Consider the following 21,462-nt stretch of genomic DNA (forward strand, 5'->3'; position numbering starts at 1 on the left):
AGTTCTACCAAAAAATATCAGTCCGAAACTTACGTCTAAAAAAACATTTGTAATAAGGAACATACAAAAAAGCTATGTGTTCTTGTTGCTACATGTATGGCTTCAATCTTCTTTCTATATTTTATAAACAAACTATTGAAAAATAAAATAGGGTTTTCAATCACCCTCCAGCGAACCCTTAGCATAATGAATAGATTTATTTCTTTTTTGTTTCTGTCAACTTTGATTTGCTATTCTCATATATATTCGTCATCATACTTTCGTTTTCAACTAATTTATTTTCTGCATAATCTGTTGGATATTTAAATAAATAACCACTCCTCGTGAAAGATGCGCCCTCTCTAAAAACTTTCGAGAAATATTTGAATTATTACTAAATACCTCTCCATTAGTTAATATTCATTGCTCATTACAGTTTTTAGTGATTATTCGCCATTATCTTGTTAAAATATCCAATTTATATTGCATTAATTATCAGCACTATTTACTATCCACCCATTTCACTTTACAGATTAATTTACATATAAGTTAATATTTACATACTTATTGAACCGTTTATTTACACATTATTTTATCTTTTTTTTTTTAAATTGTATTTTTTTATTATGGTTAGTGTTGCGGACTCATGAGTTAGAGTTGTTCGGTTAGAACCCACTCTACAACAATTCGAAAACTACATATTTCTAATAATGACCTAAGCGGCTCACAAAAATAGTATGAAATTGAAGTATTTTTGTAAATAATAAAATGAAAATAAATTCTCTTTTAATTAAAAATAATAATAATAACCTAGCGTTTTCTTTGGTATTTTTTTATTTAATTTTAATAGAACAAACCAACGATTTCACGATAGTATAATATTTCATTACTCTATGATGAACGTGATCGGTTTATTGATTACACATATCATTTGCTTTCATTGTTGTCTCTGTCACAACAACGCAATTGTTTCATCCATGCATTACTCAAAACAATAGTTCCAATAAGTATCTTCAATGTAAGAGTGCCTGCAAATAATCTACCACACATGTATGGTCACGTTAGAAAGTGCTTTACATTACTAGGCAAAGGTCATAAGTTATAAGTATTAAAACGTGAATCAAACGTTCGTGTGCTTATAAAATCTTCTTCGACCCTTATCAGTACCCGATACTATTCCGAGATACCAATTATGGTATCTCGGAATTTCTATTAAGAAGTAGACTGTATTTTAACACATTGAACTTCCGAGACGTTTATTCCCAAAGAATTAAAAAACTGCGTTGTTGATTGACTTGAGATGAACACTCGTGAATCCCGAGATCTGCAGAATCGACATCACTACTGGTCTTTCCGCTTTGAATGTAAAATAATTTGAAGAAATAGAAAAACACCTTTAGACCCGAGAAATCCATCCCGCAAAAATTATTGCGCATGCTTAAAATATGTTTTATTTACGAAAAGCTGACATTTTTAAAAAAAATCACAAAATAGAAAACAATTTCATAAATTTCAGGTGACAACAATAGTATATGTCAAACAAACGATTGTAAAAAAAATTAAATGACGAGAACAATATCTAGGAATATCTTTTTCTATTTGCTATTACTTCTTACCCTTATCCGCACCCCAATGGTGCATAGGGCACTGCATCGTATAGAAGAAATGTTATCTTGATCGTTAAATACACGAAGGAAAGGTGATCAGCCTTCCGCTTCAGGTACCAGTCCAGGGTCATATTAAATAAATATTAGACTGAAAAATCACTAATATTTATTTTGAACCTCTTGGGAATCGAACCCGGGACCTCCAGCATGGTAGCCAAGCACGCTAACCACTACACCATGGAGGCGGACAAATAGGATTTTTTTTCTATTTGATATTACACACCTTAATAATGATTATTTACCTAAATAACGAAACAAAATACAAAAGAGCTATTCATAAATGGATAATGGGTGTGGGTAGATCTGAAACAGAACGCATCATTCAGCCAATCTTATTAGATTGCATGTCATATAATTTTATAAATTAAGTACTGTGAATTTTAATTTGTAATTATGTGTATAATAAAATAAAAATAAATTATAAAAATATATAAAACATGCGTGTGTAATTAAACTTGACTGATACCTACACAAGAAGCAATGATACAGCTTTTAGGATGATTGACTTGTAGTATGTACACTTACCTACACATTGACAAGTTAACTAACTTTCTACACTAATCAGACAGACACCGTAAGCAGTCAATAACCCTTGAGATTTTCTATTCAAACCTGTATCTTTATACATATTATTACGTACATATCCATAAACTAGCAGAGTATCGGATTTTCTTGTTATTGACATGTAATTTCTATTACTCATTGACTTACACCTTGTGTTTATACAACACTTATAACGATTGATATTATGTCCAAATTTTTATACAAAGTATGTCAAAATCTATGGTCACAAATGCTGGATTAAACCGAAGGATCATCACGATATTATATAAAAATAATAAAAGGCACGAAATATCTTTGATCATAAAAATGTTGATGAACTGTTTTTTTATTTGTTAATATCCGTTTTTATATCGTCATTAAGGTGGAAATCCAGTGCCTGATGAAATTTATAAAAAAATCTACAAGTAAAATCATTTAATCCAAACATCAAAAAAATATATACTTATATACCTTCGTTTGTTACAATTGTTCACGGATTGTTTTGAAATAATGACACAACGTTGCACTCAAATACGCGCATGTTTTTATGATCAACAGATGGCGCGAGGGCAGTGCCATCTGTTTATCATTTCAGCAACACACGCAATACTGAAAATTGCTCATGACAGATAGCTTCTAAAATATTGTATACCTATAAGCATTGTAAAATTAAACATATTAGTAATATATGTTTTCTCTTATCTATGTTTTCTTTTGGCCTGACTGAGGCATACAAACGTGTGGCCTGGGTACAGCTAGTAAAAAAATAGAAACAATATAATGTTTTAGAAAACATTATAAAGTTTCTATTTTTGTCTTTGCTATAGATTTTATAGATATTTAATAGAAACAATATAATGTTTTTCGTTCGAAAAAAACATCAACGCATGGTTTACTCTGAAACCTGTTAGTGTTTAAAAAAAAAACAATCGTTCAGCATTGTTACACAGTTAATATCGTTACTTCTTTTTAAAAAATCAATAACTATTGTTTTAATCTACCTTTTACAATAAATATTAAATTATTATTTGAACTCTTGAATACCGATATTAATAAATGTTATGGGGATTTTTTTTTAATGTTCCAATCAAACGTGTATATTTTATGAGCATTAAACCCTTACATAAAGGTATTTTTCCCCTTAAAGGCTGGATAACGAGTAACTGCATACAAACAAGATGACAGTTACTATTTATACGAGTATAATTACCTTGCATTTTACGACAAGTTACGGTGTAGAGCGGAAACTCGTGAGTAGATGCCAATAACAGAGATGAATTTTTTTGTTCGTAAAATATACAAATCTGCATATATTTTATTTATATATTTTTCGAAAACATTGAATCATGAAATCGTTTTTATATTTTTGATGTGCAAGAAATTTCCCAGGTACGCTTATTTTTTCCTGTAATGTTATTAATACCCAATATTTTGTAATTAAGTTTTATTATTATAGATTTTTTTAAATATATAATATATTTAAGGTGTCTAAACTGAGAAGATGCGTCTATCGTTTACAATATACAAAATAAGATATAATTCTGAGTATTCTAAGGGCTTAAGACCTGGCGTTTGGCTGGTTTAAGTGATCACTATATACAGTTGTGTAACGTTCACCATTCTGCATTTTTAAACATCCGAATTGAGTTATTTTTCGAAAGATGTACATATGCAATGCTGTTGGATTCCTTTCGTATGTTAGTTGTAATTTTGATAGAGGTGGAATCTTTTTTCCCATTAAAAAAAGGTAGACGCTTTGTCTCTTTTGAGACATCTATTATATAAGTACCATAAATAATATATTGATGTATCATTTGTATGGTAAGTAATCTAGTATATTTAATATAATGTAAAAGTAATAATTTTATTTATTATTATTGTAAATCTGTTTTAATCGTATCTCTCTTATTAAATACTGTAGTATCATAAATCTGTTCCTTTAATAATTTTGTAATGATTTTCAATATTTAAAAAATAAATTATTCACAGTTGTTTCATTCTTCACACACCGTTGCCATGTTCGGTACTACGTACGAGTACATAGAAACGTCAATAACATAATTATAGTTCCTACTTCCATGGCGAAAATTGGATCCATCATCAATTATTATTCCGCCTTTTTCCTATTTTGCCTGAAGCGTGTTCGTTGTAACAATTATCTGAATAACAAAACGAACTCCAAACTCCACTTTAAGAGACTGCAATAATTATACAAATTCTTATCCGTATCTCATTCATTTGATAAAGGTTTGTGAATCTAGTACTTTTTGGTTTTAATTACAAAATCCTACTCGGTGTAAATATTGTCTGTTCTACGTATGGTTTTAAAGTTTTTCTTAAGTGATCCTTGATTTTTGCGTGAATAACGCTATTGTAATTCGATCTCCGTGTCTTAATGGTTTCTTGTCTGCTTTTTTTCTTTCTTTTGTCACACTTTTTTCGGATCGAGTTTAACGACATGCGAGATGGTTCTTCCTCTTCCTCTGGGCAGTGCAAATCGCAGCCAGAACAGGATGAGACACAAGATGGCTCAACACTAGAGGTCGGATAACTGTATTTCCATATCGGAGCGTCCGGCGCTTCCTCATCTGGAGAAGTACCTACTCAGGATCAATTCGAGTCAAACTGCTGTTTAGATAAGTCGCATCTCTATTTCAAGTTCAAGTTCAGAATAAGAACGCGGACAAACAAGTGAACGTCACGGACGCCGAATTTTGACGTTTGGCTTGGCGGGAAATCACGTACTATTTTGACATTTCTCTCGGCGAGGAAATTTGCAAATTGAACGTTTTATCTTCCGTTTCGTTTAATTATTTAACATTCTTGTAAAGAGAAAATGCAAATACACAATTTCTCTTCTTGCGAAAAAATGTCAAACAGTTAGTTTGTTTATAAATCAATTATTCAAATAGTTTAAGCTTGATTATTTAGTTAACAGATTACGTAATGTATAACGTAATTTTTGTTGAAGTAAGCAGATGACGTAATTGGTATTTTGTTTTTAAAAAAAAACTAAAAGATTTGTGAAATAGTTGTGTGGCATTATGGATCTGTTTTGTATTTTAAAATGGTGAGTAAATTATTAAAAATGTCCACATAAGTCTTGTTTTTCTCAAATGTTACGTATTTCTTTCGTGGATAATATTTTCCTCATACATATATCGTTAAAAAGTAAGTGATATGTCAATATACTCTATGGAGAAAGTCAAAATCTGCATAATTTCTACACACAAAATTAATTTTTAAATGTAAATAAATGACAAGATGTGTCAAATATTTTCTGATTGTTGGTTTTTATTTATTTTTGGTTTGATTAATCTTTAAAATTCTTAATGTGTTTTTTTTTGTCTTGATTAACAGTTTTTTGACAAGATATTTCTTAAAATTTGAAGGATAAAAATTGAATTAATATTTTCATAAAAACACTTCGTATCGTTGTTAATAAACATGTCGATCATGATAAACAAACATTTCGATGTACTGAATAAAAAAATGTAAAGGGGTAAAAAAGACTGCACTTTATATTTACTTTTAGGTTTCTATTCTTTTTGGTATTTCTTAATGTAAAAAATGTGTTTATCAAATAAAACACAACATTTTAAAAACATGTTATGCAGTTTTTTTCTGACTTTATATGGGCGGGTACATGTGTGTCTGTGTGGGAGAGAAAGAAATGAAAAAAAACATATCACACACAAATATTTATGTACATATGCACACACGTATAGAGATACATACTCATACATCGATTCGATTATAAAATATTGTGACTGATTTAAAAAATAAACAAAAATGCAAGAAGGAAATAAAAAAGTATAAGATCGAAGTGTTACACCTATACAAAAAAGAAAATAAAAAAATCAACGAAAAACAAGTATTCTTGTCAAAAAAGTAATGTTTTTAGCCGGTTTTCCGCTAAAATTCAAATTCGACATATTTATTTGACTTAAGCGTTGTGGATCTCTAAGGTTTATAGTTTGGTAGCTGACATTAGATTTTAAGGTCTCCTTTTTAAATATTAATATATCTTAAGTATATCCCCCTTTTATAAATCATACTACCATAGTAAATTTGAAAATACGAACAACAAAAAATATAATAAAGGTTTCATTAAAAATGGTGCCACATTTTATAATATATTGATATGTCATCCGATGGTGAATAATCTAGCGTATTGAATAAAATGTGTAAATAATTATTTTATTTTATTGAAAATCAGTTTCAATCGTATTTCTCTTCCTAAATCTTCATGTTATTATTGAAATGTAGTAATATTCGTTTTTTTTTCTTTCTTCCAGTTCACCACTCTTCAGGATCGCTACGCTGTTTGCTGCCTTTCTTCTCACTTTCCCTCCAGCAATCGGCACGTCTATCCAGCATCCTGACGCACCAACACTCTCTCCTTACTCCGACCCCGACATCTCCAATCCTTCGTCGCACCAGAGCGACACTAAAACAGAAAGTACCACAGACGACCAAAGTAAATTAAGTCAAAAGCAGAAGTTGCAACACGCTGGTGGCAATCTTTATACTCAGTCAACCACAGAGAGAATTGGCGATGATTTTTCTACCGGAAAAGATTTGACACCAAGTTTCGTAACCACACCTAGCGTAATATTAACGGAAGATTACACAACACAAAAAATACCGAACGAAATCGTTCGACGATTTACAGTTGCAGAAGATAAAACCGAAGGTACCGCTTCAGAAACCGATACATTTTATCCATCTCGCTCCGTTCCGACAGATGATGACGCGCCAATTAAAGCGAAAGAAAATCCACATCACGCAATGCTCAATGGTACGCGACATGTTTCCTCATTTGAGAGAAATGAAAATGGCGTTTTTTCCTCTAGTTATAAATCCCACGATGACACAACTGACAAAAATTATATTACAACAAAACGAGGTGAAAAAACATCGAGACCTGATACGGATATTAGCAATGTCACAATATTTCAATATTGGACAACTCTCTCCAGTGATGTACGAAACAATGAACACACCGAGAGACCGAAAAATAATAAAAACGATACTAAAAACATAACTAATTTATTTAGAATAGTTAAGGATAATAAGCATTTGATTGGACATTTGATAACTCAGGCGTCTACGATTGTTTCAGCAGATGATGATCAAACAACTAACGCTAGTTTAGATAAGAAAACGCCTAAAAATAAAACAAATGAACAATTAATAAAATCACTAGACGAGACATTTAGAAATATCACACCATCTCCAAATATTGTAAATAAAAATAATGGTGATTCATTAATGTCTAAGGAATTTGGAAAAATTGATAATTTTAAGTCTAATGGATCCAAACAAGATTCAACTACTGATAATTCTTCCATAACTGAAGATAAGAACGTTCTTGAAGCAATTGACTATGGTTTGAATAAGATGAATCAACTCTACGGTGTTCAAGAACCGATGCTGTACAATTTAGGTAAGTTAACAAATCTCAGCAAACGGTAATTTTTGTGTATTTTTTTAACCGGTATACTAAATATTACTAACGATAAAAAGTACGAATATAAATTGTGCAATAATTTAATATGTACGTACTATATTAGATTAATATAAATTATTACATCGTTTTCTGCATTTTTCAAACACAGCATTGAAAAACGAATTTAAATATTTACCTTACGTTTTAACTTTAAAATGAGTTTGTTGGAATAAAGTCGCTTTTATTGAGTGAGAAGTGGTTATAAAATGAACGAAAATGTGGAGGAAGATCATATATATATTTTTTTGAAACCCTGTTAAGCAAATATTTCCGTTATCCACATTAAGTGTGGGTTGGACAATACTAAGCACCATATATGACCATGCCAGACATTGAACTTAGGATTTTATTTCATACGATACTTCTAGCTACAGGACTCAGTCTGATTCGGCTCAATGAAGGATTACTTACATATTTTGTACGTTAAAAGCATTGTTAACTTTGTGGTATGGTAATATAACACTCTCTTTATCATCCATCGTTTACTTTGTGTAATAATTTAAATGTTTTTAAGTGATATTACACACAGTGAACGATGATGTGTTTTTTATTATTATTTATTTATTAATATGGTTACAAAAGTTTTTTTTAATAATTCAAATTAATTTGTAGACATTTCTTCTTTTACAATCTTAAAATTAATAGCGCAGTTCCCTCCAATAAAGAGACTTAACTCTTGTGCTTGGAGAGGGACTTACACTTATTATTTATTGTTTATGTTTGTTGGTTTATAATTTATTTTTATTATAGCAATTTTAGTGTTTTTTTTTTCTTTCTTTCTTAGATTAACATGTACACAATTTATTAAATTTGTTTTTTAGCATTTTAATGTCTTCATTTTTTTATCTGTAGGAAGGTTATTGAAGCACTTGGTTTCCAAATATTTAAAGGTCTGTTGGAATTATTTGGTATTGCATTTTGGAATTGAAAATTATTGAAAAGTTCAATTTCGACCCAACATGACGTTGGGTCGGAATTGAACTTTTCTCTACATTTAAATATTATAAACTTTATAAAATTAAACAACTTTGTTTTAATCACTTTTGTATTATAAGTAACTTTAATCTACCGGTTTCGACAAGTACCTTGTAATCATCGGGGTTTTTTAAATTCTAAAACATTAAAATACTCATAATTAATCACATTCCCTTACCAAAAACTAAATCCTCAGTTGGATTTAGTTTTTGGTAAGGGAAAAATGTGCCACAAAGTATCTGCGAAAAACATTCAAGAAATTAAAGAATATAATCCATTTGTATGGTATTTTGCCAGGATTATGGCTGGAGCCAGACAACCCTGCCCGTTACGTGGCCACATTCAACTGGCAGTCGGAGGAGGCGAGGAACCTCTCCATGTATGGATATGCAGCACTGCAGGCCTCCAAACACCTCAAGGACAAGTAAGATCTTTTTATTATTATAACTAACGTTTGAAGCATTTACTTTGTGATTTTCTACTTTCACTTTGTTATAAAATCGGTGTTATTTAATTATGACGTCGACCGGTTTTGAAGCAATAGCTTCTTCCTCTATACTCATTAATACGACAAAATATCTACTTAATACTTTCCTTCAAATGGGACCGATGTCAATCTTCCACCAGCGATTACAAGATGTAATGAGTAAGATGATCTAGAGAAAAAAAACCTAAAACGCATTTGTTTTGTTAATCATTTCTTCAATATTATTTTCGAATCACAGAGAAATTTCACGAAAATGGAGCATAATATACAATCAACAAAAAAATATTTATTATGACTGTTTTCGCACAAATATGTTCGCCTCCATGGTGTAATGGTCAGCGTGTTTAGCTTCCGTGCTGGAGGTCCCGGGTTCGATTCCCAGGGAGGGTGAAAATAAATATTAGTGTTTTTATGCTGTAATATATATTTAATATATTACCCTGGACTGGTTCTTGAAGCGCAAGAATGATCACCTTAACTTCATGTAAGTAACGATCAAGATAACTCTGCATAAATTTGATGCAGTGCCCTATGCATCATTGGTCACGGATAAGGGTTAAAAGTAAAAAGTTTTTGCACAGATAAATGATTTATAGTGTTTAGTTTTCTATTATTTAAACACGGTTTTTTCATGCGGAAAAATGATTTGAAAAACGTGGAAACATAATATAAAAGAAGTCACAAAAAAAATTAACGGATGGAAAAATCAATCATTTGAATATTCGATTTCGTTTTCATATAGCGCCTAACCCACTTAATAAAACAACCATGAAGCATTGTAAAAACAATGAATTAAATAAAAATAATATATTAGATCAATAGAGAAAATGCAAGCGATGAAAATGTATAATAATGGAAGAAATTTCAATGAATTATTATGAAACTGATTGTTATTTAAGTGGGAAATCACCGGCCAGAAAATTGAAACGTATTAGAATAGATACAGACTACAGAAAATATTTACTCGCATTGATAGCTTTGCGTCTATCCAATGCATTATATGATTGAGTGAAAAGTATCTATTTATGCATATTATATGGTATTTCAATGTAATTCTATCCATATTTTAATGTCCGTCCACGGTTGAAATCATATGAAACCGATACCTACAAGACGTTAGCAAAAACTACTTATGCGATATTTACTACTTTCATTTTATCAATTTCAATTCAATCATTTTATTTGATTAATTTTTGTTTTAAATATCTTGTATTTGAGAGTGTTTATTAACGGGCGTATTGTGTAAACAATATCCTTCAACCAACCAAAATATTATATTTTCTTACTTTAACTATAATGAAATTATATTAATTTAAAATCTATCGATATTTAATATGTTTAATAGATGTAATTACCTTTTTTAAAAGAATAGAAAAATCCATAATTAATTTTGCAATTTCCCAGTCTGGTCTACCCAACTACGCCGGTGCGTCTGTAATGTTTTGATGGTATATACTCACTGGTTTTTAAAATGAACCTGAATGAAGGTTATTTTTTATCAGCTTTAGAATCACTGGTATATAAAATTAACTTTAAACTCAATGATGTGCAAAATTAACTATAATCTCACTAGTTTACAAAATTAACTTTATATTATTTTAGACCAGCTTTAGACTCACTGGTATATAAAAGTGACCATACACTCACAGGTTTACGAAATAAACATTATATTATTTTAGACGAGGTTTAATCGTAGTATATGTACATTGTGGTATTGGTATAATAAGGCAAGATATTTTAAAATAAATAAAGTAATAACAAAAATCATGAAATAAATACGTATGTTGGGAAAAAAAACTAATTGCATGTAAAACTTAGCGGGATAATTGATTAAATGATCAAAAATTTATTATTTTTTGTTTCACAAGCAGCAACTTACTAGATTATGTATGAATTAATAACTTTTAACCCTGCACGTTGATTTCGTGAGAAATGAAGAGAAATCTGTGACAGTGTAATTTCGCTTAATTTATATATTATTTTAAAGATGTATTCTTTTTCATTGTTTGAAAAACAAGAGACATAACCATAGAGAAAGTGTTACGCACAAATTGCATAACGTATTGTTAACTTATTTTTTCCACGCTCCATAGATAAACGTTTTATTATTCTTCTTAAGAAAAGAGGTAGCAGCTTTCTTTATTACGAAAATGCGTAAGTTATAAAACGTATTATAGAGGTAACGATGAATTACCGTGAAAATGAATATATTTTTTTAATAAATTTAAGCTTTTTAATAAGTGCACAATACAATGATTTGTATTATTTTATTTCGGCTAAAATACATAATCTAAAATGATGTGGGTGATTTATACTCCAAAATTTATTTAATATTACCTTAGACTGGTCCCTGAAGCGCAGGAGTGATCACCTTGCCTTTATGTAAGTAACGATCATGATAACACGGTCAAAACGATGCAGTGCCCTATGCTCCATTGGGGTGCACCCAAGATAAGGATTAGAAATACCTGAAGCGTAAGACTGATTACCTTGCCTTGCCTAATAATTAACACTCAAATTAACATTGCTTCAATTTGATGCAGTGCCCTATGCAGCATTAATTAACCTTTTGTTATTTTTCATCTACCAAATTTAATGTTTCTAAAAATAAATTTATGTTATTTAACCTTATTTTTTTCTCTTTATACGTAGGATTAGAAAATAAACATACGAGTACAAACGGAAATTCCCTGAAAAAATATTACAAAACTGCTCCGTACAATAAAAGTATCTTATTTATTTCTAATATGATCATTATTATCCATAAATATCAATACAAATATATTTTAATAAAAACCATTACGAATCGTATAAAAATGTTAACAACTCGTGTTACCTTTCATTGCCATTTTTACTATTTTCCCTCTTTTTTTGCAATCACTCAAGAAGTAAGATATACTTTGCACAACAATTAAAGTAAGATAATGAAAAACAATCAGTTACGCTCAAGATTAACAAACTCTCAACAAAATGGTCAGTCATTAATCAGAGAACTCTATTGCCGAGTCAGTTGGACTCATTCTGTTAAGATTAATTTCCTGTGAGAACAGTATTCAAAATAGTCATAGAAAAAACTGTCTACCTAATTATATACATTCATGCAGTATGTGACAATGAATGAGACATGGATCCATCACTGAGGATGGCAACCGGCGAGAGCCGCCAACACTGACCAAAATCCATATCGCTCACTCCTTTCAAGAACGTCATAAACACAAAAATCGTCAATTTTCAGTAGTGCATGTTTTCGGAATGCAAATAAAATGTACTATATCCCAGCAAAAGAGGCATATTTTTAACTTAATATTTACCCGCTACAAGGCAGAAAGTGTTGTTTTTGCATTTTTAAGAAAAGGTATTATTATTTAATTATTTTTTTAAATATTCAAAATATTTTTTAATTGGAGAAAAAACCTTCAAGTTTAACCTAAAAAGATCTGTTGCACGGTAAAAAGTTCAATAAGTGGCTTGATATTATTTTTAATTCATTGTATTATATTTTTAAACTTTAAAAAAGTTCTCCTGAAAAATCAAGTTTTTTTTATTTATGGCGTTCATGAAAGGAGTGGGCGATATGTCAACTTGAATGCGCACGGTATGCCTATTAAAAAAAATTGACATATCAACATAGATGAAGAAAAATATGAAAGTCTGACGGGTTTACGACCGTCATAGGCTGGTTTGAGTGATCACTTTACACACGTGTAACATTCATAAATTCTACTCACGTTTGACAACCACACTACATACTTAAAATCTTGGACTTCTTTATATATTATTCAAATTCGAAACAAAGTACTTGAATTCACTATAAATTCACAAGAATTTCACTAGAGATATATATGGTGAGATGAAAGAAGATTTTTATTAAGCAGAAACTCTTTCATTTGAATGTGAGGTCCGAATCCTGGATTATATTCACATACTCGAGAAACGCTAGAAAACATCCTTTTCATTTTTCATTTTTAGCTTATAATTTGACCAGTTAAGAACATTTAGTTTTGTGAACAAGTATTTGGACACACTCCAAATGTTTTTAAAAATATTAAAGCTGAAACCAAAAATAATTACCTTATTTTTAAATACCAGTCTCTTAAAAATGGTTTAAGCTACACGTCTTTATTTTTTTTAATATTCTGAATCGTCTCTCCAACAAAGCAAATTATTGTTTAAAGTATTAAAATCATTGAAAATTATAATTGTTTGACGCGATTAAAATATCCATTTTTTTAATATTTTTGACATTTAAATAAAAAAAATAAAAAAATTCCTCTCAAAAAATTGCAAAGCCTTCGTCCTTTGACCCTAACATTGATCATGAGAGGCGAAATTAGTAACTAGTGCTGAATTAGTTAATTATATTTTATTTTCAATCCCTTTTTACAATCCGTGAATGAATGAACGCTTCTAAATAAACTAAAAAAAATATAAATTACTCGTAAATTCACTTATTCAACTACAAATTTCAATACATTTTACAACAAAAATAATATTTTTCACATCCCATATACCCTGAGAAAAGAGGAATCATTAATAGCGAATATTATATGGCAATAGAAAAAATTACAAAAATCAATAAAACCTATTTTGATTTCCTAACTGTATTTTATATTGTATGTATTTAAGAAGGTTAGATAGTAAAAATAATAACTTAAAGGGTTTTAAGGTATTGTTTTCAAGATTTAAAAAGCAATTCAACTGGAAAGTGTAGAATTCCCTCTTTTATTTTCTTCAGAGCGCCAATTATGTTTTCTTTTATTTTCTTTTTTGTGTGTTTAGTGAGAGGAAGACTCGTGTTTAAGTTGATAGACAATGGTTGACAAGTTACGGGAAAGGAAACCATTTTAGAGTAGATAGATACGCCCGCACATAACAGGTATGCTTTTATACAATGATGAGAACCGAGCATTAATTTAGTTTAGAAAGTATTTACTATTCTCCATTCTCGTATGGCATGCTAAGCGCTACGTTTTGTGTAAGCATTACATTAGTAGAAATCATTATACAAAGGAACACGATTTTACGTTATTTTCTTTAGAAACGATCCATTTGATGAATTCGATTATCTTTTTTTTCACACGTATGAGAATATATGAACGAGACAAACGCCTCAAGCTCCGAGTCAATCCAATTCAAACAAGTACATAGTAGGCACAAAAGATCTATATTTTATTATAAAATATATTTTTGATGACCCTTGTACTTTGATAAAGATTTTTTATCAATTAACATCTCGGACAATCCAACAAATTTTTTAATATACATCATTTTGAGTGTGTCCAAATACTTGTTCACAAAATCTGGATTATTTCCAATTACAGGAGTTATTATCATATTATTTTTGACATATCATCAAATCATGAAGAATAATATGGAAGTCTGAGCATTTACGGGGCTAACGACCGTCATAGGTTTCTGCTCAATAAAAAGCTTCATTTCACCTCACCAATATATATCTCTAGTGAAGTTCTAGTGATTCAAGAATAATGTTTCAAAATTGGTTCATATATATATATGTAGAACTTCCAAGAATTTGAGTAGTGTGGTTGTCAATAATGGGTAGAATTGGTGAATGTTACACGTGTGTAAAGTGATCACTTAAACTAGCCTATGACGGTCGTCAGCCCCGTAAATGCCCAGAATTCCATATTCTTCTTCATCTTTGATGAGATGTCGAAAAAAACAAACAAAAAAAAAAGATTTATTTTAATAATTAAAATATAAGTTTGTTTTAAAATCACCATAATTATTTATATTGATTTTAAAACAATGTTACATTTTAATTATTAAGAATTATTGGTTAAAAAACAAGGCAGTGTGTAATCGAAGTAGGAATCAATTTCAATAACATCTGCGTAATGTATTATAGCGGTTCCCAATATATTTCTAACCAACCCATTTGAAAATAGGACGCTGACATTCATTTCATACAGTTGACATTGAAAAATGACAGTTAATTAAAAAATCTTTTTGAAAAAAAGTGAAAAGTCTTTAGAGAAAAGTGAACTCACAATACCAAAATGAAATATAACTTAGTATTGTAAGATGAAATATAACTTGACTCCACTGAACTGCATTCAATGCTTTCATTTCTTTTACTGACAGCCACATCTTTTATTGTAGGATTCATTATTTTTTGATTGTCAAGTTTAAAAACAAAACAATGGTAATTTGGAATTAAAAGAATTGAATGCATTTTCTCTTACAATTATGTTCTCATGTTTTTTTATTATACTCGCTTTGATTGACTTTTTATTTTCAATTTTAAAGATTGTACTTTCTCATGGTTTATGTTTATTATGTACAACAGAAATATGTATGTCGTTATTCACCATATTATTCAAGGTATATATAATATAAAACCCTTATCCGCACCCAAATGGTGCATAGGGCACTGTGTCATATAAACGCAGTGTTATCTTGATCGTTTATACATGAAGGAAAGGTGATCAGCCCTCCGCTTCAGGTACCAGTCCATGGTAATTTTGAATAAATATTACAGTGAAAAAATCACTAATATCTATTTTACCCCCCTTGGGAATCGAACCCGGGACCTCCAGAACGGTAGCCGAGCGTGCTGACCATTACACTACGGAGGCGGACAATTCAAGGTAAGTTGTGAAAAATTATATGCGAATTTTTCTCGTTTAAATTAAATAAACTATTAGGTGTATATTGACATCTCAACAAAGATTAAGAAGAATATGGAAGTCAGGCACATATGAAACATGGCTTACGACCTGTCATGGCTGGTTGGCTGGCTGGTCTCATTCACCATTTTGTTGCTATTACACTAGTTTTGAATAACTTTAGGAGATTTTAGATTTTTTAACAAACGAACATTTATGTTTTTATTTTTATAGAAAGAAAAAAAACGCATGCATTTGAATCCAACGTTATGTCGAATTTATAACAATCATAAGTTGACTTTAGGAGATATATCATTTTGAACAAACAAACACTTACTTTTTTTATTTTGTATATTAAAAGCATTGATAACATTGTGGTATGGTAATAAAACACTCTCCATATCATCCATTGTTTACAATGTATACTTGTTTACTTTTTTATACAAATGTCAAATCGTAATGATTTTATTTTAATGACCTGATGATGGAATAATTTTCCGAAACCGGTAGTCACAAATAAGTGTTTATAATAGTTGTATTACATAAAGTAAACAATGGATGATAAGGAAAGCGTTTCACTTATATTTTTGTTTATATTGATTACCCTGGACTGGTAACTGAAGCGCAGAATTGATCACCTTGCCTTCATGTAAACAGCACTCAATACAGCAGTACCCTATACACTATTAGGTGCGGATAAGGGTAAAGGAAGAAGAATAACTTGAAAGTAATATAAATAATCATATATATAACTTGAAAGTCAAAAAATTCCCCACGTTTGGGCACTAGAAAAACATTTTTATATAATACATATATCGGTGTATGTCCTCCTAACATCACGAGAAAACTTTACAGTGCCAACTCGCTTGGCGAATCCGAACGCTCGGTAATCTGAAACGCTTTGTTATCCGAACGATTTGACGGCTTTGATGACGTCGAGCAGCTAATGCCAGTTTGAAAAATTCCACCTTCTCAAGTCGTGAAAGCTTTCGACATAGCATCAACTGGGCTGAAGAAGTCGTCCAGAACACTGAGGAATTTACGGTTTTGAGACGAATGCGTGATTTGTCCCTTGAACACTAGTTAGGTTCGTTATTTCATAAGAGCATTTTCATTAACTGATGTTTTCTTTTTTCTCTCATTTTTCTCAAAACGCTCTGTAATCTGAACGAGCATGATTTACGTTTAGATTTTTTTAAACGTTTCAAAAAATAAGAAGTAGTAAAAAAGTATTTTGAAAAATAGTACGACGACATTAAAATCAAATTAAGTATTTGATTTTTTTTCATTGAAATTTCCCATTGTCGATATGGTAATGACCGTGAACGCAGTTGTCACCGATCATAAATTATTTACGTATAATCTATTGTCGGGTCCAAAGTGTCGGCTTTTTGTTATGCAGCGAGATGTGGTCCGCCGAGAATCGGGGACGACCAAAAAACGAGATGGAATAAGAAAGTCGACTGGTGAGATACAAGAAGCCTCGCATAAGGTACTGGCATAAGCGCAAGAGGAGAAAGCTATCGGGACTCGGTACTGATGGTGTGATACAAATAAACTGATACGTAAAACAGTTTTCAGTTTGCTTTTGCGGCAAAAAACGGAAACTTCTTATTGAACTTTAAAAACTTTTTTTGCAATCGGTGACCGTGTCTTCAAACCCGACGAATATTTTTTGTTGTTTACCTTTTTGCATATTTATTTGTTACAAATCTTATATTAACATGTACTATCATTTGCCATTAACTTTGTGGAATGTACTGGTGGTATAATATAAATAAACCGATAGGTAAATCAGTATTCAATATGCAACTGTAACACAAAAATGGTGAATTCGTCTTGAACTTTAAAAACTTTTTTTTTGTAATTGGCAACCGTGTCTTTAAAACTCGACATAAGACATTATTATCGATTATCTTTTATATAATACATATTTAGTTGTGACAAATTATATATTATTTATTGATTTGCCAAGAACTTCGTGAAAAAACATTTTATTTATTATAAATGCTCTAATATATGTTTTTTTAAGTACTTGACTAAAATATGCTTATGAGTTGATTAATCACAATATTTTTAGTGTGTCCAAATCCTTGTTCACAAGTTTGGGATTCTCTACTTAGGAGTTATTTATATTAACAATTCTACATATATGAAGAAGAATATGGAAGTCTGGGTTTGCAACCTGTCAAAGGCTTGCTTTACACACGTGTAACAGGCATCATTTTACACACGTGTAACATTCACTATTCTACCCGTGATTGACGACCACCAACATTGAGTTCGCTTTTAAGCTACTCAGCTTAAGTATAAAGTGATATTTTTCATCTATGTTGTGAGTTTATGAATGTAAACACAACTAGTTTCTAAAACTACAGATTTACTCATCGGAAACAAGTGAACAGCAGTGATAAAAGAGTTTGTATTTTTACCTGTTGATAAGGGTATTTGTAGTCCTCGGAACTAGTCGTTTTTCATTAATAAACTTAAAAATGATCTTATAGTATTTTTTTATATTTGAGCGACAGATCAAAATAAAGCGTGATAAATGTTTTTTTTATATATTTTACTTCATTATTACATTTCATTTAAAGTAAAATGCTCCTAAATTACTATTTTTATTATTTACTTGACTCTTATCCGCACCCAATGATGTATAGGCCACCCTAATGATTCAATACAGTGTAAAGGTTAGTAAAAATATTTTCACAACAAAAAAATAACACTTATATTTATTTAAACCCCTCGAAAGTTGAACCATTGTCTAACACACTTACAATACCATTATTCACGATGAAAAATATTATTTGTAAAATAACTTACTGGTTAAAAATAATTATAGGAAATTAATTCTACTAAATTTGCAGTCTTGTCTTAATTGGGCAATTTATTAAACATCGAATAATAAAATGAACATAACACCATTCGTTAATATATGCATACATACAATTAATTATTTTTTTGTAGAATGTAAGAATTAGGTAATGGATACACAATGGTGCAGATTTATTTTTTTGATAGCATACTAACTTGTATTTTAAAATAATAATGTTTAATATAACTAGCACAATTAATTGTGCAGTTATCAATAATTTTCTAATAGTATTCGAGGTTACACGGCAGGTGTCAATCACGCCGTATTATTGGCCAGCGGTTCTCAATTTATGGTTCGTGGAATCTTCATTATGATGAGGGACTTTAAAAATATCTGGAAATTAAATGGCGTAGTTGGATGGACGCTTGACTGCGAAACTAGCGTCGCGGGTTCGATTCCCGCCAAGTGCAAAATAAAATCAATAAATTTATTTTCAATTGATCCGGGTGTTTGTGATGTATTTTGACAATTACTTTCCCTATCCTGAAGCAATTGTCCGCCTCCGTGGTGTAATGGTCAGCGTGTTTAGCTACCGTGCTGGAGGTCCCGGGTTCGATTCCCAGGGGGGGGGGGTGAAAATAAATATTAGTGATTTAACACTGCATATTTATTTAATATTACCCTGGACTGGTTCCTGAAGCGCAAGAGTGATCACCTTGCCTTCATGTAAGTAATGATCAAGATAACACTGCCTCAATTTTATGCAGTGCCCTATGCACCATTAGGTGCGGATAAGGGTTATAATAATCCTCCAGCAAGGCTCTTAAAATAAAATCTTTTTAATGATTTTTTTTCTTAATTATTTTTTTCTATTACTTGATCAATTAGTGTTAACTCGTTTAGCTTTTTTTTTAAATATCGTTTCAAATTATTTATTTAAATTGTAATTTAATAATATGAAGGAATTCTTTAAAATTTGTTTGAGTTTACTCTCATTTAAGTTAATATCCTGATTTTGTATTTGATAAACCCATAATAAAATTTAGAATTAAATGAAGTCTTAATCGGTTTTTATAAAATACGTCAATAAAATGAAATGCAATACCTATCATTTAAATAATTCATTCGACAAATTACATCGAATATAAGATAAAACTTAATTTTTAACAAATAAACTCTGATTATGTCGGCATTGAATTCAATTCAATTCAATTTCGCAAGCCGCAAAACCCACAGCGGAGAAAATGTAGTACTTCAAGTAACTTTTGTGAGAGCTACAACACAAGAAATTGATCTGAAAATACCCGTTTAGTTCTAGAAAACAAGATGAGAGCAATGTGAGACTATTTCATGCCGAGTTGTGCTAATGATTTCATCGGATTTGAAGCTCATTCTGCTGAAGTCACGAATAACAAATTGAAATTGGAAACAAATCGTGTTTCAAAGAAATACATTTCGTCGATCTAATTGAGAGCATTATTTGTATCGAATACAAAAAATTGCATTCCTTTTTTCATATATTCATTTAAAACCTTTACTAATCATAATGGGAAAATTACAAAGAATGTTTTTGAAATCTGAAAAAAATGCGTTTAAAATGGTTTACATTTCACTTTGATTATTTATATCTAACCACACATTTCTGTGGCTTGTTTTAGTTAAATAAAAAATAAATAAAATGGAATAAACGCATTTCTAAAATGTTTTATTTCACAATCCTTGTAAGGCATTGAAAATATTATAAATCTATGAAACAACAATGTAGGTAATCGAAAATATTGAAAACGTTTAATGACTGCAGGTATCAATAGAATCGCGTGAGTTTCTGTCACATTTAACAGATGGCGCTGCCATCGCGGTCAAAAAAGTGTTTTTACCTAAAAAGACGTGAAAATTCCAATGGAACGTTGTGTCCAAATTTCAAAGCAATCAGTGTATAACTTTTGGAGATTAATTATGTTGAACAAACGAACGTGTATTTTTTTATGGATATAGATTAATATTGCGCATTGACAACCCTCCATACACAAGACCATTGGTCTATATCAAATCCACGAACAGCAAAAAAAAACATTTGCATATAATCTCAACGAACTTTTTTTCTATTAAATATTAATATTTCAAGTGGTGAATTCGTTAAGTAATTATATTTAATATGTCTACTTCACTATAGATCTCTTTATTTTAATAATGATAAATTGGTATGTGTGGTAACATTGATAAGTTTGACCTTAAGTCGTATCCCGCCGGAACATCCGGCACCCAGTTCCACGCGGCTCCCATTGCCTCATAACACATGTATATTAAATTGATAAACCAAATTCACGCATTCTATTTATCTCAGGAAATACAAACGCCATTTTAAGTAACATCAAACTATAGTACCTAACTTCTTATCGCGTGAAAACTATATTCATCAAACCATACGCAACGGATACATATGAATAAACCGCTGAACTTTCAAGCGACGTTTTACAAACAAAAAAATATATATTTATAGATTTGGCGTTTAATTTGTAGGACTTAATCTTAATTTATATATTTAATGTTAAAATCAAACACGGACTTTTAGAGTCTACTAAATTGTATTTTATCGTTAAAAACACATTTAAATACAATTTGTGACAATTGTTACGCCTTGTTATGGCATTTTCAAACTATGTCATTACATTGTGTCGGGTTGTGGTCCCGTGGTTAGTGTCGCGGACTCTTGAGTTTCTCGGTTCGAACTCACTCTACCACAATTTGATACATATTTCTAAATGAGCCGCTTAGGCTAACAGAAATCGTATGTAATTAAAGTATTTTTGTAAATAGTAAAAACAAAAATATTTATCTGTTCATTCAAAAAACTA

General features: G+C 30.4%; 1 protein-coding gene across 1 annotated transcript in view; it reads left to right on the plus strand.

The window, feature by feature from the left end:
* The first annotated feature begins 4,970 nt into the window (after nt 1-4,970).
* LOC148312389 (uncharacterized) overlaps nt 4,971-21,462 on the plus strand; it is a 41,252-nt gene continuing 24,760 nt past the window's right edge. Inside the window, exons 1-3 of the mRNA XM_088277399.1 lie at nt 4,971-5,259; nt 6,488-7,638; nt 8,974-9,100. Of these exons, the coding sequence (XP_088133525.1) occupies nt 5,234-5,259; nt 6,488-7,638; nt 8,974-9,100 (1,304 nt within the window). The 5' untranslated portion in view covers nt 4,971-5,233. The remainder of the gene's footprint in view (nt 5,260-6,487; nt 7,639-8,973; nt 9,101-21,462) is intronic.

This window comes from Brachycentrus maculatus, unplaced genomic scaffold, assembly GCF_059751285.1.
Source record: "Brachycentrus maculatus isolate JH-2025_06_01 unplaced genomic scaffold, ASM5975128v1 h1tg000042l, whole genome shotgun sequence".
Lineage (NCBI taxonomy): Eukaryota > Metazoa > Arthropoda > Insecta > Trichoptera > Brachycentridae > Brachycentrus > Brachycentrus maculatus.